The 22,483-nt window shown below is 29.8% G+C and overlaps 5 protein-coding genes across 5 annotated transcripts; all 5 read right to left on the bottom strand.

The window, feature by feature from the left end:
* Positions 1-2,175: 2,175 nt before the first annotated feature.
* OCT59_010461 (uncharacterized protein) lies at positions 2,176-3,617 on the bottom strand (the record flags this gene model as incomplete). Its single annotated transcript, XM_066133025.1, has 3 exons — positions 2,176-2,595; positions 2,687-2,779; positions 3,513-3,617. 3 exons carry the CDS (start codon positions 3,615-3,617, stop codon positions 2,176-2,178), a joined length of 618 nt encoding a protein of 205 aa, XP_066000613.1.
* Positions 3,618-6,196: 2,579 nt separating this feature from the next.
* Positions 6,197-7,634, bottom strand: OCT59_010460 (uncharacterized protein; the record flags this gene model as incomplete). Its single annotated transcript, XM_066133024.1, has 6 exons — positions 6,197-6,550; positions 6,638-6,667; positions 6,742-6,807; positions 6,867-6,931; positions 7,006-7,186; positions 7,560-7,634. The coding sequence occupies 6 exons, from the start codon at positions 7,632-7,634 to the stop codon at positions 6,197-6,199; spliced, it is 771 nt and encodes a 256-aa protein (XP_066000612.1).
* Positions 7,635-9,293: 1,659 nt separating this feature from the next.
* OCT59_010459 (uncharacterized protein) lies at positions 9,294-9,950 on the bottom strand (the record flags this gene model as incomplete). The annotated part of the gene is made up of 1 exon (XM_066133023.1): positions 9,294-9,950. The coding sequence occupies one exon, from the start codon at positions 9,948-9,950 to the stop codon at positions 9,294-9,296; it is 657 nt and encodes a 218-aa protein (XP_066000611.1).
* Positions 9,951-10,550: 600 nt separating this feature from the next.
* Positions 10,551-11,161, bottom strand: OCT59_010458 (uncharacterized protein; the record flags this gene model as incomplete). Its single annotated transcript, XM_066133022.1, has 2 exons — positions 10,551-11,035; positions 11,104-11,161. 2 exons carry the CDS (start codon positions 11,159-11,161, stop codon positions 10,551-10,553), a joined length of 543 nt encoding a protein of 180 aa, XP_066000610.1.
* Positions 11,162-11,239: 78 nt separating this feature from the next.
* Positions 11,240-11,464, bottom strand: OCT59_010457 (uncharacterized protein; the record flags this gene model as incomplete). The annotated part of the gene is made up of 1 exon (XM_066133021.1): positions 11,240-11,464. One exon carries the CDS (start codon positions 11,462-11,464, stop codon positions 11,240-11,242), a length of 225 nt encoding a protein of 74 aa, XP_066000609.1.
* Positions 11,465-22,483: the final 11,019 nt, after the last annotated feature.

Raw genomic sequence — 22,483 nt, 5'->3', positions numbered from 1 at the left:
TTCGAATTTTTATGATCTTTATGCGGTTGGATTTAGCTCATCAAGAGGATTCCAATGATATATATTTTGTATCTGTAGCATCAATATTAACAGAGTTATTCACGTTTAAAATTTTATATTAAATTATAATTATAAAAATCACATAACTATAATGTAATTTTAACCATTTTGACTTTTAATTTTGAAATATTTCTACTTTTGGGCTTTAATTTTGACTTCATGTATAGTAATATCTGTTAAAATTAAATTATTCGCAAAGTTGTCAATTTGTTAGAAGCCTTTTAAAAATGAAAATTCTGAATCATTTATTAGATGATTTATAATGATTTGTCTGTACAATTCATTTCAGAAGAAAATCTTTTTATCACAAATTGGAGAACAAATTGGCAATTTATAAATAAATTGTGTAGATCTTTATTAAGATTTACAGTTTTGTCATTAAGATTATACTTTTTTTTATTCTTTTTATGATTTTTCCATCACTTTTGTTGTCTAATGATCCTTCTTCAAATTTTTCAAATCCTGGATTTTCTTTGACAGGTCCCAGATTTTCTTCATCAGGTAGTTTCTCAGATAGTCCCTTAGGCGGTCTCTCAGATAATCTCAGATTTTCTTTAACAGGTAACAATTTTCTTTCATAAAGTCTCTTTTTACCCTTTCTATATTGAGCCTAGAGCTCCTAATAATGAGTTGAGTTGAGTTGAGTCACAAGTCAAAAACCTTAATTTTAAAGTACTTTTTATTAAGTTAGAATATAATTAAATGGAAATTTACAATTATGCGAGTCAAAAATACGAATTTATGCAAGTTATTTTCGGAACTCTAATTGAGCTTAATATTTAAACTTCTGGCTCTTTTCATTATTTGGTAATCAATTACCTTCATCTAATAATTGAATATAAACATATGGTTCTTTATTTCTCATGCAATATTGAGCTTAAGGTTGCTGAAAAAACTAGGGGGTTTTGGCAAATTGGCGAAATGCTGAAATGGTGAAACTTTGCTGAAACTATATAAAAGTCTTATTAAAAGTTGATGAAACTCTAAAGAAAAGCGAAACCTGACAAAACTTATTATAAATGCTAAACTGCTGAAACTGCTGAAACTGCTGAAACCTTGCCGAAACTATAATAAAATTATGGTAAAATCTTGGAGAAACTAATCGTAGAATTTTGGAGAGGTTTAAGCAGGTAACCTTAATTGAGCTTGATATTTAGGCTTCTGACATCCTTCATCATCTGAATACAAGTGCAAAATTAAAGTGCCCTTTTCTTTAGTTACCAGTACTGTATTATTGTTAAAATTTAAATTTATACCACTAATATTTATTTCTTTATTTTTCTTAAAGAATTAAGCCATTCATTAATAATATTATAGTAGAGCTTAATTTATTAATAAGTCTCTTTTTTTTTATCTTTACTATTGTTATTTATATTACCATAGGATCCCAGAAAATGCTTATATATGTAAGGTACCAAGGTGCTTAGCCAACATAGTAAAGTTTTATGATGTAAGAATTTTATAATGCTTAATTTTAAGAAAATTTTATACTATGTAAGATAATTAAATTGCATATTTTTGGTATTATTTTAAAATACTAAGAGTTTTTAGTTGCTTATTTTTCATATTTATATAACTTTTTAAAATATTATATATTGAATTTATAATTAATTTTTATTTTATTTTCACTAATGGTGAGTGTTACTAATTTTGTACTATATTTCACAATTTTATATACTGTAAATACATAAACAAAAATTTTTTTTTGATGAAATTTCATTTTTTTTTTCAATGTTTTATTAATTATCTGTCAATAGTATCTTTTTAATTTTTATTAAACTCAGTGTATTATTTTTAATATAAAATTACTATATTACAGTCAACTCTCTATAAATGCACTCTCTATAAATGCATACCCTCTATAAATGCACTTTTTATCTAGTCCCAACTTGGGCTTTAATGCTAAATACACGGTTTATATATATATGTATTCTGTAAATGCACCCTTTATAAAAAAATTGATTCTTCACTTATAGGCTAAGAATCATTAACCTCATCTTCAACAAAACCTATAAAATTTAGATGTGAATAATTATTTTGTAATCAAGAACAATTTTATTTGATAAATTTTACTTACAGAAGTTATTAATTTTTACTATCTATTTATCAATATCATCATAATAATTTCACATCATGTTCCAGTTGCGGTAACCTGACAATGTTGTTTTGGCCCATGTTATATTTGAAATGATACATAGTGTTATTTTTTATGCAATTTTGGCCGCCAAATTTTTCAATGCAACGATTATTTAGATTTGACCAAATTTTTGATGGTGTATCAAGAGTTGTGAGGTGATTTAAAGCTAAATCACAGTTCAGAGCACGGGCAAGTTTTGAGTCATTAATTTCGTGATATAATGTTGAGTAGGGAGTTGATGTTGTGGATTTAGGTAAATGTTCAAGTGTTAAATATTGTAACAATTGTTTTAATGGTTCATCCATATCTGAAATTATAGTATCAGCTGTACTAACACTAACTGGACGCGTATTTTCTGGCGTTACTAATCCAAGATTAAAGTACTTTTGCAATTCGTTCTATTATTAAAAATTAAGTAATAAAAAAAGTAAGATATAAATTTTATAAATTAAAAACCAAACATCATTTTTATAATTTACTTATATTTACCTGTAATTTAGCATTATTATTCAATACTGAATCATATTTACTTTTGTATAATTCATATAGATTCTTGTAATTTTCGAATTCAGTCAAACTATCCTAAAAAAATAAAATATTTTATTCAGAAAAAATGTAATTGTTCTAATACCAAGGGAAAAATGGACAAAATTGTTCAAAAATAAAAAAAAAGTGGACAAAGTTGTCCAGAAATGAAAAAAAAAGTGGATAGAGATGAATGACCAACAACAAAAAAAAGTGAACAAAATTGTCCAAACCTGTAAAAAAGTGATCAAATCCAATAAAAAAGTGGATAAAGTTGTCAAGAAATGAAAAAAAGCGGACAGAGATGAATGACCAAGAACGAAAAAAAGTGGACAAAGTTGTCCAGAAATGAAAAAAAAAGTGGACAGAGATCAGAGATGAATGATTAAGAACGAAAAAAGTGGACAAAAATGTCCAAACCTGTAGAAAAGTGACCAAATCCAACAAAAAAGTAGATAAAATTGTCCAGAAATGAAAAAAAGTGGATAGAAATGAATAACCAAGAACGAAAAAAATTGGACAAAATTGTCTAAACCCGTAAAAAGTGACCAAATCCAATAAAAAAGTGGACAAAATTGTCCAAACCTGATAAAAAAGTGGACAAAATTATCCAAAATGAAAAAAAGTGGACAAAATTGTCCAAAAATGAGGAAATCTTATACCTTATTGATGAACGTAAAACTTGATGACAACTCTTGCAAGTCAATATACGTGCGACCTTCATTCTTCTTAAATATTATTCTCACTTTATCTTGTTCAAAAACAACGAATCAATTTTTTTATTTGTTACTGTCCAAATATGTGAAAGCGCTGTTGAAACTGAATTTTCAGGTAAAAAGGCTTTTTTTCCATAAATCTTTGAATTATTGAGAATAGCGGAAGGTGTTTTTGACATATTCAAACAAAAAAATACTTGATAATATTTCATGTGAAATCAAGAAGAAAATATTTTTTTTTTTGATTTTATGACGTGTTTATTTATATTCAATTTTGCCAGCCATATCATTACATCACAAAAAAATGATGATCTACAGCCAATCATTATTTCGACAATTTCACCAATTTTGACTTGACGAATTTATTTTGGCTTTTTACCATTTTGATTTGTATTGACGAATTGTTTATTTTTTTTCGACATTTTTGACATGTCAAAATTCTTTATTTACGACATGCATCTTTAGACCACCCTCAAAAAATCGTAAACCTGATTTTCTAAAAACATTAGAGCATCTAAGAGGATTGGAACTTGATATTCCTTATTACCACCATGGTTTTGCAGTTGAAGTGCAAGGAAAACAACATGGGAAATATATAAAATTCTTTTATAAAGATGATCCCAATAATTTTATCAAACAGCAAGAATGGGATCAGCTCAAGAAAGAATTATGTGAAGAAAATCAGATTGTTCTAAGGTATGTCTGATATTACGAAGACCCATACATAGTTATTTCAAAGCATTTTCGAGAATTGGGTCTTATAGAATAAAATAAAACTTTAAATGTTTGTTTCACTAAAATTCTTTTTTCAATATAATAATTTAGTGTTACTTAGCTTAATTAGAATGAAAGAGAAGAGTATACCTATATATGTATACGCCATTGATGAGATATCCAAAGAATCTTTGAAGCATATGAAATCTAACGGATTTGCACCGGATTGGCCTTTTCGCCTCCTAGTCTGTGGAGGGTCTCATAGCGGAAAGACAAATATGGTTGTAAATCTTATGCTTGGTAATAAACTTCAGCGCATATTTAAAGGAAAAAAGGGGGAGTGGTATATTAGGAATGATAACCTTATATTGGTAGGAAAGCACTCTGAGCCAAAGTGGCAACTAGTACAAACCAGCTTTCAGATTTTTATGAATAGCCCAAAACCATATCGAGAGGATGTCACATTTAAAAGAATAACACCTGATAAGATTCCCAATATAACTAAATTCTCCCCAGGCCAAAGTGCTGAAGTACAGTTGTTGTATTCAAAGATCTTTGTGCTGAATCAAAAAAGACTCTAGATCGAATTATTCCCTATTTCATTAGTGGTCGGCATCAAAATATTTCATCAATATATGTGACCCAAAAATATCAAGCTGTACAAAAGATAATTCGTGAAAATATCTCACATCTAGTTATATTCCGAGGAAGTGAATCTTGAGAAGAATCATGCGTCAATATACAGACGATCCAAAAAAAGCATCTAAGATTATTGACAAACATTTGCGAGATCAGAATTTCGTAGTTTTTGATTTCACTAAGCCAATTGATGATCCTCTCGCTAATAGATTAGGATGGAACACGCCTTAAAATTGGATGAGTAGGGTTCGTTTCTGCCCTTTTGCATTTATTCTCATGTTATATTATATTCCATATACATAAAAAAAAATCATGTGCACATTCTGTTCTGATTTCTGAAACACCAATAAAGAAAATTTTCTATACAGGCATGTATTATTTCACATGTAGCATACACGCATTAGCCAAACAAACAAATTTTTTACTTCAAGCAAAAATATTATATGGATTATATAATTAATAGCATACGAACTACATGCAATTTACATTACTATATTATGTTAAAGAATACGAGATAAACACGTAGATACAGTAGATATACATAATTTTTTTGACCAATCCACCGATTTAACCAGTTTAACCTAATTATTATTCTTTTTTCTAGGAGAAGTTTTCACTTTATCGATCTTAGCATCATTACTTGATTCGGAAATAGGATTTGTAATATAAGACATTACACTCTTAGTACTCGAAATAATCATATCCTAATTTTCAAGAATAACATTACATCAATCAATATCTTTATATGTATTTAAACATTTCATGCAAAAACTTACTCGCATCGTCTACAAGTTTGAGGTGAAATTTAGTAACTCTTTGAAGAGCAAAGCTGGTATTGTTGAATAAGAAAACTTTTTTTCGAGTTTAAAATAATATACACCAGCAAAGGGCATACACATGCTGTAAATATAAAAGTCATGATCTGTATGGATTTATGAAGAAAATTAGAATTTACTTATAATGGAAATATTGATCCAGCCATAGAACTTACCATATATTTGAACGCCGTATACTTTTATTCTTCTAAACTCTCCGAAATCGCCTGGATAGTTGACTTTAATAAAGTTCAGTATGATCTTTAGCATCTTGGCGGTTTTATTTCTATCCCCAACATAGTGGGTATGGTCAGGACATGATGGAAATTCTGAAACTTCCAAAGTTGATACCTCCAAATCATTGATATAATTGCGTCAATTTATTTCCGGTACATCATCGATCATCGTCTCTTAATGATTGGTTCAGCTGATCAGCAGAGCATTGCAAGGTTGATTCACCCCTGTTGAAACACAAGCAAGCAATAAAGTTAATAATAATAGTAATTACTCAATGCACTAAATTTGACTTAAACCAGTCCAAAAACAACTGATCTTCAATAGCATGGTAAAGATATGAAAAACAAACTTAATTATGTAATGTTTTTCTGTCTGATTTTCTTTGACGGAGGCGGTGAGCGATGCCATTGCTCCATTTTTGATCTAACACACATATTCTTGACAATTAGCTTACAATCGACGGTGATATCAACAGGGGATTTTATTAGGAGATCATCTTCAGAAGTGTCATCTTTAGAACCATGTTCTTTACATACGGAAGAACCTGATGAAGTACTATACGAAAAAATTCGATGAGGCGGAGTACGTGGTTCGGGACTATTAATTGCGCTTTCTAAGCTTGATGAAAATGGTTTTGTCACTCCTGCTGATGACGATGGTTTTGGTACTCTGTGTAATGAGGATAGCGTGTCTTTCATGGTTTTGGCCTGTTTACGCAAAAAAAAAATAGAAAATTTTGAGAAGAATTCACGGTAACAAATCCTTATAATCATAGGGATGCATTTAATACTGACTTTCTTAGTTGAGCCAACCGACTCTTTATTCTGTAGATATAATAAATCATTAAAAATTATTGTATAAAATTCAGGGCGACATAAGGTCTTATCAATATCCTAACCTTTTTCGAAAGAGATAACGGCTTTTTTCGCTTTGGTTGACGGGCAGGCATGAAATCATCATCAGACTAAATGCAAAAGAAGGAGTTAGTTTCTATCGGATAATTATTTTCAGCTAAAAAAATACCTCTTGGTCTTCATAAGGGGATTTCGTAAGTCCACCATTTTCAATATTATCTCCAACTCCAAGATCTATTTAACGTAAAAAAAATCAACTGAGTCAACAAAGGAAAATAATGAGGAGCTGTAAATTTAACAACAAATACCTGATTTTAATCGTCTTAGATTATCCCTCTTGCTAAGAACTAAAATATCGCTTGCTTCATCCTGTATTGTATTAATATGGCTGATCATTCTTTCAGTGCTTTTTATAGTCTTTTCCTTAAGTGAAATTTGAAGTTTTTTCTGTTGCCAAAATTCTTGGATCTCTGAAGAACGCTTTTCATCCTAAAAAATAAGAGATAATAATTATAATTAGTCTTACTATTTATATCCAGTCACAGATTTATCCAGTGTTTATTTTTAAGCAAAAAGGTGCACCTTTCGACTCGACGGCGGTATTTCGGACTCGACCTAGCACCAGTGTACCCACCAACTCGATGGCGGGATTATCAGACTCGACCAAACACTTTTCTCTAAGCAATATATATAAGAGCAATAAAAAAAAATTTAACTTCCCTCGTATGTTGACAGTGCTTGTTCAGCTCTTTCCCTTTTTTTCTGCGACTCATTTTCATCATTCTTAATTCCATTTAGAATTATTCCATATTTGCGGTGTGGCGCAGAGCTGTCGCGCAAACTTTCTATCGAATCAAGGTACTTTATAAAGTTCAAGAGACTCCATTCTTCTGACTGATCGAAAGAATAACGTCGCTGAAAAATTTCGTGTAGACATCTGTGTTGTGTAAAACTAGAACCAGTTTTTGTACAGTAATTTCGATGTCAGACAAGGATCAGTCACACATATACCAAATCCCAAATAATCTCATTGGTCACTAATCACGTGACATTATACAGATTTCCAAAAAAGGAAATTTTACTTCCCGCAAAAATTGGAGATTTTGGATTCACAAGTATTCCAAAAAAGGATATTTTTACGCTGATCATATAATTCTGGCCAGCATTGCATCCATTACCAGAATATAAGCAAAATTAAGATCTCGAACAGATTTACGAAGTTTATATTTTAAAACTGGCCGGAATTACAAATTATAAAGGTTTAAATTCTTATCCTACAAACCCCAATTTTTAAGAGATTTACCGATCAGATTTTAATGAAATTTATATCTTTGGATTTGTATTAAATGGTAGTGAAATTGTATTTCTAAAATTAATATTGACTGATTTATTATAAAAAATGTATTTTTTATACTATATATTATTTAAAAGTAATATGTTAGCAGTTAGTATTCAGTAATATATTGATTATTTTATTTGAATTAATAATTTTGATGATATTTGATATTGTTTTTTTAGATTAACAGTTAATTAATTCCTGGTTTGTAAATATTATTTTATTAAATATTTATGCAATAATAATAATATCTATCAAATTATATATTAGAAATAAATAATCAAACTTTTTTTGATGAATTAATAGATAGGTTTAAGTTAATTCAAAGTTAAATTGTAATAAAAAATATAAAATAATATATTGAATAAATATATTTTAAAAACTTTTTATATTAAAAGTAACCAATTATTGCTTGCTTTATATATGTTATTTAATAATATATATTATAAAATACATTTTTTATAATAACTTAGTCAATATTAATGTTGGGAATATAGTTTCACTGCCATTAAATTCCTTGCATCAAGACAAATCCAATGATATAAATTTCATTAAAATCTGATCAGTAAATCTCTTAAAAATTGGAGGTATGTAGTATACATGAAACTGAAATTGGTTAATTTTGACCTCCGAAATGGTTGAAATGGTCAAAATGATTTCGACTTGAACCCTCCAAAAGTCAAAATGGTTGAAATTATGTCATAGTCATATGATTTTATAGTAAACAATAATATTAAAATTCAAAATTAACGAACTCCGCATCCAGTGATTCGATTTTTATGATCTTTACACGGTTGGATTCAGCCCATCGAGAGGATTCCAATGATATGTATTTCATATTTGTAGCATCAATATTGACGGAGTTATTCACGTTTAAAATTTGGTATTAAATAGTCTTATAATTTTTATAGTAAACAATAATTTTAAAATTCAAAGTTAACGATCTCCGCATCCAGTAATTTGATTTTTATGATCTTTACACGGTTGGATTCAGCTCATCAAGAGGATTCCAATGATATGTATTTCATATTTGTAGCATTAATATTGACAGAGTTATTTACGTTTAAAATTTGGTATTAAATAGTCTTATAATTTTTATAGTAAACAATAATTTTAAAATTCAAAGTTAACGAACTCCGCATCCAGTAATTCGATTTTTATGATCTTTATGCGGTTGGATTCAGCTCATCGAGAGGATTCTAATGATATGTATTTCATATCTGTAGCATCAATATTGACGGAGTTATTCACGTTTAAAATTTATATTAAATTATAATTATAAAAATCACATGCTTGCGCAAGTTGCGCAGCCATTATTCCTTCATTAAATAACCTACGTAACCTATCGCAACCCAGCCTATTTCTTTGTTCGGCTTTTCTGCCAATTTTAAGTATAGATCGCATGAACGAAATAACCCAAGATTTTACATTTTTAACTTTTAATTCTGAACCAAGCTTTGTAAGATCATCATAAATTTGGACCAACGACACCAAATGCAATAAGTTAAAAGATTCAGCTGCAATTAGCAGCTTTTCACAATACGTTTCCTGATTTCTCCATTGATTTATCCTTTTAGTAGCAGATTCCTTGTCAACTACTTTAATTGTTTCAAATTTTGATAACTTGGCCAATGCAGTAAATATTTCAGTAGTTTTTGATTTTTCTGAGGCAACGAAATGTTCATCATTTGCTAGCAAAATTTCACATAGTTTTCTTCCCTTACTAAACAAAAACATCTGAGTAGAATTTAACTCTTCATTTACAATAGTTTCATTATCATTATTATCATCATGATCACTTTCTCTATCATTTTCTGAAGAAACTGAAACTTCAACACACTTATGCTTACGTTTTTTTGTTAATACTTTTGAAAATGATGTACGTACAGGACCCCGGACATCACATATATAACTCATAACTGATCTGCATGAATTTAGCACTTTTTGCTCCTGCTAAAATAGACCTAATTTGCTAAAAATCAAATTATCACATTTTAAATCTATACTAATTTGCTAAAACTCAAAATATGAGTGTAACTTTTTAGCAAATTGGCATAAATTTCAAAAAAAAATCACATTTTTTGCGATTATCTCAGCATCCAGTGGTCCAATATTTATGCAAACTTTTTTTTTATTTTGTAGCCCTCATCGAGCTCTACAAATTAAAAAAAAAATCTGCATAAATCAGATCACTGGATGCTGAGATAATCACAAAAAACTGAAAATAAAAAAAATGTTGCAAAACTAATTGAACGGGGTTTGGCCTGCATTATGCTTAATTTTGGCCGGAATTATACTTAATTTTGGCCAAAATATAACCTGACCCTGAAACTAATATTTTTAAAAATATTATCAATAAAAGTTAAAAAAAAAGATAAGTTAACTTCAAAAAAAAGTACCAATTTGCTCAAATATAAAATATGACTTTGTAAAATCAACACAATTTGCTAAAACTTATAATTATGACTATTAATTAATTATCAATCAATTTGCTTTATCTAAAATTATGAGTTTAACCTAATTTTGATTGAATTTGCTAAAACTCAAATGTGAGTTATATATGTGATGTCCGGATCCTGTATGTACTACTCGAGATTCATCTGCTACTTCTGAAATTAATGGCTCTGAAGTTGGTGATTCTACTACTACTGCCACTTCCACATTTGGTACTTTTTCTACTGACTTTAATGTAGGTGATTTTACTTGTGATTTTGCTGGTAGCTTTTTTGTTGGTACTTTTGTTGATAGAGGTAGATTCAATCTGGTACTTTTATTAGATTCAGTACTTTTATCAGCTGCCAGTGGCGATTGTGAATGTGGATTTAATTCAGTACTTTTATTAACTTTGGTACTTTCATCAGCTGCTAGTGGTGATTGTGAAAGTGGATTCAATTTGATACTTGCTAATAGTGTTTGCGAAGGTGATTTTAATTTGGAACTTTCATGATTACTTGATTCCTCACTTATAGGCTGAGAATCATTAACCTCATCTTCAACAAAACCTATAAAATTTAGATGTGAATAATTATTTTGTAATCAAGAATAATTTTATTTGATAAATTTTACTTACAGAAGTTATTAATTTTTACTATCTGTTTATCAATATCATCATAATAATTTCGCATCATGTTCCAGTTGCGGTAACCTGACAATGTTGTTTTGGCCCATGTTATATTTGAAATGGTAGCGTTATTTTTTATGCAATTTTAGCTGCCAAATTTTTCAATGCAATGATTATTTAGATTTGACCAAATTTTTGACGGTGTATCAAGAGTTGTGAGGTGATTTAAAGCTAAATCACAATTTAGAGCACGGGCAAGTTCTGAGTCGTTAATTTTATGATATAATGTTGAGTAGGAAGTTGATGTTATGGATTCAGGTAAATGTTCAGGTGTTGAATACTGTAACAATTGTTTTAATGGTTCATCCATATCTGAAATTATAGTATCAGCTGTACCAATACTAACTGGATGCGTATTTTCTGGCGTTACTAATCCAAGATTAGAGTATTCGTTCTATTATCAAAAATTAAGTAATAAAAAAAGTAAGATATAAATTTTATAAATTAAAAACCAAACATCATTCTTATAATTTATATTTGCCTGTAATTTAGCATTATTATTCAATACTGAATCATATTTACTTTTGTATAATTTATATAGATTCTTGTAATTCTCGAGTTCAGTCAAACTATCCTAAAAAAATAAAATATTTTATTCAGAAAAAATGTAATTGTTCTAATACCAAGGGAAAAATGGACAAAATTGTCCAAAAATAAAAAAAAAAGTGGACAAAGTTGTCCAGAAATGAAAAAAAAAGTGGACGAGAGGTGAATGACCAAGAACAAAAAAAAGTGGACAAAATTGTCCAAACCCGTAAAAAAGTGATCAAACCCAATAAAAAAGTGGACAAAGTTGTCAAGAAATGAAAAAAAAGTGGACAGAGATGAATGACCAAGAACGAAAAAAAGTGGACAAATTTGTCCAAACCTGTAAAAAAGTGACCAAACCCGATAAAAAAGTGGACAACACCAGAAAATTTGTTTAGGCGTAATTTAGTGTAATATTTTGAAGGTGGTATAAAATTTCGAAATATTACACTAAAAACGTAATATTACAAAAGTTTATGCTCTTAAATTTAAATAATTATAGTAATTTAAGAATATCTTGCTATCTACTGATCCAATCAAGATGATCTATAGCTCATTGAAATCAGCTTATCAAGACAAATCGAATGGTAGTAAAATCACATCTTTATATTCGATAGATGGCTTTTTATTAATTTAAAACTTTATTGTATACTATATAGCATTCTATCAACTGTAAAAATGCGATTTTACTACCATTCGATTTGTCTTGATGAGCTGATTCCAATAAGCTATAGATCATCTTGATTGGATCAGTAGATAGCGAGATATTCTTAAATTACTATAATTATTTAAATTTAAGAACGTAAACTTTTGTAATATTACGTTTTTAGTGTAATATTTCAAAATTTTACACCACCTTCGAAATATTACACTAAATTACGCCTAAACAAATTTCCTGATGAAAGTTATTTAGAAATGAAAAAAAAAGTAAACAGAGATCAGAAATAAATAATCAAGAATGAAAAAAAGTGGACAAAATTGTCCAAACCTATAGAAAAGTGACCAAATCCAACAAAAAAGTGAACAAAATTGTCCAAAAATAAAAAAAAAAGTGGACAAAATTGTTCAGAAATGAAAAAAAATGGATAGAAATGAATGACCAAGAACGAAAAAAATTGGACAAAATTGTTCAAACCCGTAAAAAGTGATCAAACCTGATAAAAAAGTGGACAAAATTGTCCAAACCCGATAAAAAAGTGGACAAAATTGTTTAGACCTGATAAAAAAGTGGACAAAATTATCCAAAATGAAAAAAAGTGGACAAAGTTGTCTAAAAACGAGGAAATCTTATACCTTATTGATGAACGTAAAACTTGATGACAACTTTTTTAAGTCAATATACGTGCGACCTTCATTCTTCTTAAATATTATTCTCACTTTATCTTGTTCAAAAACACACGAATCAATTTTTTATTTGTTACTGTCCAAATATGTGAAAGCACTGTTGAAACTGAATTTTCAACATTGTCAGGTAAAAAAGCTTTTTTTTCACGAATCTTTGAATTAAGAATAGCGGAAGGTGTTTTTGACATATTAAAACAAAAAAATACTTGATAATATTTCATGTGAAATCAAGAAGAAAAATATTTTTTTTTTTGATTTTATGATGTGTTTATTTATATTCAATTTTGCCAGCCACATCATTACATCACAAAAAAATGATGATCTGCAGCCAATCATTATTTCAACAATTTCACCAATTTCGACTTGACGAATTTATTTCAGCTTTTTACCATTTTGATTTGCATTGACGAATTGTTTGTTTTTTTTCAATATTTTTGACATGTCAAAATTCTTTATTTACGACATGCATCTTTATACTCGACGGTCCATGTGGCTCTTAGAAAAGATATGTAGAAGGACTTCAATACCTTCTATTATTTTTTTATTATCCAGAAGGCAACTAAACTTCAGGGCTTTATATCGGAAGAATAACTCCTTCACATTCTCAGCTTTCAGAGTTTCAGTCTTTGCAGTCCTACCCTGTACTTTTGCTAAGAAGTCCTGAAAGTCTCCTCCCAAGATCTTACCAGAGAGTCCATAAGCTTTCCGAAAGACGTATTTAATCCAGGTATCTGCATTCTTGGCTAAGACACCAGGTATAAGTAAATGTTTACATTCTTTAGGGGATGGAAATACCTGAGCAAACTCGATCAAGTATCCATCCTTTTTTATTTCAGATACAGCCTTCTGTCCATATGGACTGAACTTTAATCGAACTACAATCGAATTGAGTTCAGACTCAGATCGAACTGGGTTCAAATTTGGATTGAACTGAGATTGAACTGAGATTGAACTAGGATCGAACTGAGATTGCTCTGTGATCGAACTGAGACTAGTATCCCATCTAACCTGGATTGATAGTGGGTCACTCTTAGATCTTTTGAGATCAAACACTACAAATTCACGTTGCAGAGTAAGATCATCAATTACTGGAGTTAATGACTCATATTCTTCTGTATATTGGCAGATGATCCTCTTGATATCTATAAAGCTTCTATGACTTCCATGCAGGGAGATATAATTCACATTTTCACGAATAGCCTTAGGAATGGCAAAGAATCTCTAAGCTACATAGATGCATAAGATGTTCTTGTATCGTCCATATGTGAAGTATCTGGTAATAAGATCCTGTGTTTTTTTAGGTGCATTCATCAAATCCTCAAAGATTATTACAGTTGCTTGAGATGAATCAAAGGAGTTAATCTCTGGAATCTCACTATGGATTACTGCAGTGAATAGGATTTCTTCTTCTTCGAAAAAATCATGTACAACTATCTACTTTGGCTCATCAAAATATATACTAACTAAAAGTACTGCATCACATAGTACATACTGATTGCCATCCGCTTTTGCTTTCTTATCACCCATTAATAAGTTAATGATCATAGTTGTCTTATTTAAGTCAGAACTTCCTGCTACGGCTAATCAAAAGGGCCATAATGGAGCAAACTCATTGCTTTGTCTTGAGTCAGTCATGTACTTGTCTAAATTGTATACATAGAGATCCATTTGAATTTCATTCTAATTTAGTTTAAATATGATGTAGACATCAACACTAATTCCAGTTTATACTCCTTCAGAACCTACTGGACCGTCTTCTGCACACTTGGCCAATGAAGAAGATGATGATGAATTAGTTAGAATACTTAAGGCTCATGCAAATTTATTAATTACCAGGGGTCGTTTAACTGTTGATTCAGAGATACTGGAGGCAAATAATCAAATCAAACATATTATTAATATATTAATGCAACGCTGTAAAGCAAAACATGAAGAACTTGGTATTACAAAAGATTTGTTAGTTTTTGCACAGAATCAGATAAATAAATTTGATGAAACATAGAACGACAATTAATTATTATACGTGCTGCCAATGATAATTTTATAGAAGAAAACCATAACCTGCAAAGAGATTATGATACTATGGTAAAGCTTCGTAGATGGGCTATAGGTGAACGTAATCAGGCATGACATTAATGTAATATATTACAAGCAGATTATACTCAAGCAGTAAGGGATCGTAATGAGGCTCAAAATGCTGTGAATCGTGATAATATCCTTCTGAATCATTGGTGGCTAAGGGCTACTCAGACTGGAAAACAACTTGTATTGGCTAATACGCAACTTGGACAGGTTAATGCACAACTAGCTAGAGGTAGGCTCTGAATCTGATCAATCCGGTCATCTTAGGATCAATCTGTCAAATAGATGAATTCAGATTAATCAAATGAATCCGTTAAATAGACCTGATGGATGACTGGATTCTATACGGAATTGACAAAAAAATTTCCTTTTTAGAAAATTTTATGTTACATAACCGGAAACTAAATTTAGAAAAACTGGTTTTTTGTGAAATGGATATCATCAAAATTGATATGATCGATATATACGTAGTCGTATGTAATGACAATTAAATCTGCAATCATAAATTCTGGCTGAAATTAAATGATTGGTGAAAATTTCCTTTTTAAAATTCTTGTGAAACCCAAAATTTCATTTTTTGTTGGGAAACAAAATTGCCTTTTTTGGATTTATGTAACATTACCCATACCTTAAAAAGGATAACTCCATGCCGATTATTTAATTTCGGCCAGAATTATAATCAATCCGGTCAAACTGCAGATAATCTGATGATCTGATTTTTTTAATCCGGATTGATCCATTACGTGATCATCTAGATGACAGATTGACCAGATTCATCCAGAGCGCACCTCTACAACTAGAGATGTGATCTGGATGAAATTTTACAATCCGTGATCCGCACGGATCAATCCGGATTATCATAGGATTAAATTCAGATAATCCGGATTAACTTCAAATTTTGGGTATCTCAGCATCTAATGATCGTATAGAAATGCACTATAGCTCATTCAAATTATTGCATTGAGACGATTCGAATGAGCTATAGTACATCTCTGTACTATCACTAGATTATACATGCTGCCCAAATTATTTTGGGATGCCATAATTATAATTTGGGATGCCATAATTCATTTGGTTTATATATAATTTACTATGTAAAGTGCCAAAATAATTTGGGATGCCATAATTGAATTTGGGTTTTACTTATAATTACGGCAGTCCAAAATAATTTGGGTGGCATGTATACACTGGATTATACATGTTGCCAAAACTCGGCAATTTCGGCATAATTTCAGGATTCGACCTTCGGCCAATCATTCCAAAATGAAACTCTGGTCGAAAGTCGAAAACTGAGCTGAAATTTTCTGGCCAGCATTATTGAATTTCGGCCCGCATTACAAGTTTGTGTAATATTTATGTAACACACAAAATTCCATCAGAGCGAAATTTTCCTTGTGTAACATTCTTATCTGGTGGCTAAACTTTTATCCGAAGTCACACATGCATAATTCTGGCCGGCATTACAATGTTAGCTAGAATTACAAAAACTTTAAGAGTCCCCATTAAAAAAAAATAATATTTCGGACCACGTAATAAAGATTTCGTCCAGATTTTCGTACTCCGACTACAATTTCAGATTTCAGCTTGATTTTTGAATTTCGGCTGAGGTTTCGGATCTAAGTTTTGGCCTTTCGGATTTGGCCATAATTTTGGAAAGTTGCGACAACATGTATACACTGGATGCCGAGATAATTGGCAAAACGTGAAACATCAGCATTTTTATTTTACGATTATGCAAAATTTTACGTTTTACCAAATATTTCGGCATCTAGTGATCGTACAGAGATGCACAATAGCTCATTCGAATCGTCTCAGTGCAACGATTCGAATGAGCTATTGTGCATCCCTGCATGATCACTGGATGCCGAGATATACGGCAAAACGTAAAATTTTGCATAATTGTAAAATAAAAATGCCGATATTTGACGTTTTGCCAAATATCTTGGCATCCAGTGATCGTACAGAGATGCACAATAGCTCATTCAAATCGTCTCATTACGACGATTCGAATGAGCGATTGTGCATCTCTGTACGATTATTGGATGCTGTTTTGGATTAAAACGGATATCCTTAATCCATCTGGATGCATCCATTATCCGTTCGGATCGGATGGATTGGCGGATGATCCGAATTTTCAGATTTTGGATCGCATCTCTATCTACAACTAACAAAGTACGTTTTGGGATTCAGACATTGGGACGTCTTAGGAATAGACTTTTTCAACAGATAGCTGCTCTTAGAATTCAAGTACAATGGTTTCGGATTAGACAATTGAACCCTCCTCCACTTCCTCCTAACAATCCACAAAATACGATATGACTGCCATTGGTATAGCTGCTCCCATATTTCATGGCGAGAGGATAAAGACCTTAATCTTTTTATTGATAACTTTTTAGGGTATATTAATACCGTTGGTATTAATCCAATGCCAGTGCGCCTTCTGGTCGAGTGAGAGCAATAAGGGTTCTTCGTAGCTGTATGAGAGATGAAGCGGCAAGGTGGTTTGAAGGTAGATCTATAAATTGTACTGTACAGTCAGCTAAACTGTACTGTACGGTAAGTTTTTAACTAAAGTTCATACAGTACAGTACAGTACTATAATAAGCGCTATACTGTACTGTACAAAATTTTATCCAAATTTACCGTACAGTACAGTTATTGAAGTCACGTGATTTGTAATTTCATGTGACTTATATTAGCTTATTGTAATTAATCGCACGCATTTTTTGTGTACTTGTATTTATAGTAAAAATAAAATTAATCGCATATATTTATTTCTTAATAAACTTATTTACAATTTATTATTTATTATTTGGTTATTTATTTATTATAAATCATTTTTCAAAACTTAAGTTTATTACTGTAATTTTGCGCCAAAATTTTTAATTTTTAAGAAAAAAAGCGCAAAAAAAGTAACAGAAAAATTACTAAAAAAATTTCTCCCACCCAATCTTTTCTCCTTTACGATCTCCCTAATAATAAATTTACTAAAAAATAATTCAACTTTTCATCTTTCCTGCACATTTAGTTACATGATCATCAGAATACTATGTTCCCTTTATTCCTATTGTAGATATATTTTATTATTAGTTAGTGAATAAATAATATAAAAAACCAAATGTAATATATAAAATTTCACAAATTTAACAGTTGATTTCACTTTTCAATTAATGCAATTTCTCTTTCAATTTCATTATTCCTTTGTTTTTGAATATTCAACAAATCATACTTCAAATTATTTACTTTTTGACGTTACTCAATATGCTGGTTTTTATCTAAATCATCTAAATCAATAATTTCAGTTATATTTTCCTTATTATGGCAATTATTTTTTCGCTTCTTTGCCGTATTTGAAAGCTGTTTACTACCTTTACGCCTTTTTTCTAAAATAATTAAACTAAAATATAACAAACATTACAGAATAGTAGTAAATAACAAGATTTTCAATAAATTTACCTGCACGTTTTTCTGATTGTATTGACTGTGCAAGTTCTGACTTATTTCGATAAGTGTCTGGAACATTATATTTTTCATAAACGTCAGTGCTTTCCCACTGCCTTTTATCAAAATCACGTCCTCTTAAAACAAAAAATAGATAAGTAAAATTATATTTTTTTATGTAAAATATAAAAATAGTTACCTAACTATTCTTGCAATAAAGGAAAGATTGCGTTCATCGCGATTTACATTGGCATGGGCACTTTCTCCAGCATTGGTATTATTTGGTGTTTGACTCCAGATAACATGATCCATTTTGCTAAACACACTTGATATTCCTGACAAAACCCACAGAGTAAGTTTATCTTTAACCCATGCTATAAAAAATTGAATATGTTTTTTAATATCTATATAAATTAACAAATTAAATTGCAATAATTATAATTTAATTACCTGTTGTTCCTGGTTTATCACAATCACGAATTTTATGCAATATTTTTAAAACTTCATTTTGAGTATTTAAATTAGGAACTATATACATCGCGCTACGAATTTCACTTGACAATGCTTTATTTTTGTTAATATTCCTATAAAATATTATCATATAATCGTACTAATTATATAGTTTTAATTATAAATAAGATAAATATATTTATTTACCATTTGTTATACACCTAACAGAGCTTGTAGATATGTTGTAAATGTTCAATAGGAGTTAAATGTGGATATTTTGAATTTAAATATTGACCCAATCCTATTAAAAAAAGTTAATTTAAAATAAAATTTTTAAATAATTTGAAATAGATAATATTTTAATTTCACCTAGAGCTTGTCCTTTATGTTAGTCTGCAATAATGCAGCCTAATCCTTCGCTATAAATATGATAAAAATTAAAAGTTTTGCCTATATCTCTTTCTATGCATCCAAGCAAATCTTCAAATAAATTTTGGTATGCTTCAGCCGTTTCAATATTTGTAAATATTTGAGCAAAAGTCAAAGCTTCATATAATAATTAACAATAAAAAACTAAATAAAAGGTTTTATTAAATAAATGACCAAAATTCAGTAATTATACTTACTTTTCTGTACTCGAGGTAAATATGCTGTTACTTCCCATTCATTTGTGATACCATGAATTCTTTTAAACGCCATATCAATTTCAATATGTGTCAATTCAGAAAGTGCTATTGTTTGTTCTTTAGTAGCACATAAAATAATGTATTGACCATTATCAAGAAATCCTAAATGCAACAAATTAAGTTATTGTATTAATTTATGACATTTAATGTATATAATAAATTAATAAACTTACGAATTGATCGAATATATGGATCTGCACTCATATTATATTTCATAAATTTATGTACGACACCCAAAACATTTTGACTAAATGGATATTGGGAACGCTGACTTTTTTCAATAAAATAATCAATTTTGGATTGATTATTTAATGAGGGATGCAAATCACTTAACATTTTTCCATTTAAATATGTTTGAATCATAGTTCCTACAAATAATTTTATATTATATTAATTGAATTATACAAATATTATATATTATATAAATTACAATTATATTTATTTAACTTACCAGTTAGAAATTTCCTTCTAGTTAAATCAAGTATATGCTCACTATCAATTATTTTTTGAAGTTGATTTCTTATATTATATGGAGTTTTTCGAGGTGGTGGAGGTGAATGATTATGCTTACCTACCGATATAGTCACAATAAATGAACATTCTTTCAAATTTTCTGGAATTATATGATAAAATATGACTGGGCATATACTAGCTTTTTTACTTATAACACCTTTAACAATATGGTTTCCTATTTTATGTAAAAATGCTTAAAAATAATAAATATAATATATTAATTAATATTTGTCTTAATTTCGTTAAAAATATGCAGTATTATTAATAAATAATTTAGTACTTACGACATGCATCAGATCGTGCATTATTAGGTCGTACCATAAAATATTTATCTACTGCTTTAGCTTCATCATTCTGCATTTAAATGAAAATATTAATTGGCTTGTTATTTACATAAAATTTTAAAATAACTTTACAATTACCTCAAAATCAATACCATGAGGATGATAGGAATGCTCATTAAACATCATTTCCAATAATTCAAGATCAACATTAGGCAGAATTGTTAGGAACTGATAGTTTTTTTCTTTAGGCTTCCATTTAGTACAACCAATAAACTTTTTCTTCGTATTATTCACCTATAAATAACAAATTAACAGTTTAATACGATTTTTTGTTAAAATGTATTATATACTATATTATACGTACTTGTACTAATTCACCTAATTTTGGTTTACCGTTATATTTCACTCCATTTTCATTTATATACCCACAACTATATTCATGTGCTTTGGCAAATATACTACACAAATAATATTAAACAGTTATGTAGTTAAAAAAAAGACTGTAAATTAAATAAATATTAATTTTACTAACCAAATTGTTGCTTTTTCGTGAAATTTTTCATTAGCATCAAACATATTTTTGAAGATAGGTTGAGTAAAATCAACAGATGTATGTCCAGTATCTAATTCTTTAGATGCAAATTCACATACTTTCACATTGAGACATTGTCTTTGCTCTTTAGACACCTTAATACCTGGGAAAAAGTCACAATTTCCTACTTTACAGGTTGTCCCAGTACCTCCATATGAATATTGTATATTTGTCATAGAAAACGCTTCTCGTGCTTCACTTTGTTTCCATCCTAATACATTATATACACTTGCGAATCCAGTTTCGGACGTGTTGGGATATTCTTGAAATTCTAAATAATACTGAATTTCGGATGCTGTTAAATATTTACCGAATATAGCAATATTTTGAGTAGGCCACTATTTAAGTAAAATAAATGACAAATAATTAATAATTAAATATAAATAATGCCAAAAACAGTTTTATTTTTGCATTTTTTCAAAATTAAAAGCATAACAAAAGCTGCTTTTAAAACAATTTTAGTATTTATTCACAACTTTATGCATTTTATTTTAAGGTTAAATACCAAAATTGGACCTATATGAGTATTAAAGCTCCGAACGGTTCCAGTTTGAACCGGGAACCAATCCGGAACTGGCAAAAAATTCGGTTCGGTTCTCGGTTCGGTTTTGGACTTGGAACCGTCCAGTTCGGTTCGGTTCTATCCGAAATTAAGAAAAAATGCGAAAAAACGAATATACGACTATCCAGTGATCGTACAAGGACGAGCCATAGCTCGTTGGAATACTCTCATCGAGACGCGTCGAATGGTGGTAAAATCAAGTTTCTAGCTTCGATATATCACGAGATAGAACATGGTGAGTGTTTCTTAAAAAATTTGTATTAGAAAACGATCCATTGATGCTAGAGACATGAATTTACCACCATTCGACGCATCTCAACGAGACGAATCTAATGAGCTATAATTCGTCTTTTTGCAATCACTGGATGGTCGTGTATTCGTTTTTTCGCATTTTTTTTAAATTTTCGAACGTCAAAAATTAAAATTCCGATACAAGCGATTAAACGCCATCTATTGATCACACAAAGACGAATTTTAGCTCATTGGATTCGTCTCACTGAGACGAGTCGAATGGTGGTAAAATCAAGTCTCTATCATCGATAGATCGTGAGATAGCCCATGGTGAGTGTTTCTTAAACAATTCGCATTAGAAAACGATCTATCGATGCTAGTGACATCATTTTACCACCATTCGACTCGTCTCAGTGAGACGAATCCAATGAGCTAAAATTCGTCTTTGTGTGATCAATAGATGGCGTTTAATCGCTTGTATCGAATTTTAATTTTTGACGTTCAAAAATTTAAAAAAAATGCGAAAAAACGAATACACGACCATCCAGTGATTGCAAAAAGACGAATTATAGCTCATTAGATTCGTCTCGTCGAGATGCGTCGAATGGTGGTAAAT

The sequence above is a fragment of the Rhizophagus irregularis genome, chromosome 18 (genome assembly GCF_026210795.1).
Source record: "Rhizophagus irregularis chromosome 18, complete sequence".
Lineage (NCBI taxonomy): Eukaryota > Fungi > Glomeromycota > Glomeromycetes > Glomerales > Glomeraceae > Rhizophagus > Rhizophagus irregularis.
Note: the sequence above shows the minus strand (reverse complement) of the source record. Positions and strands in the feature narration are given on the sequence as shown.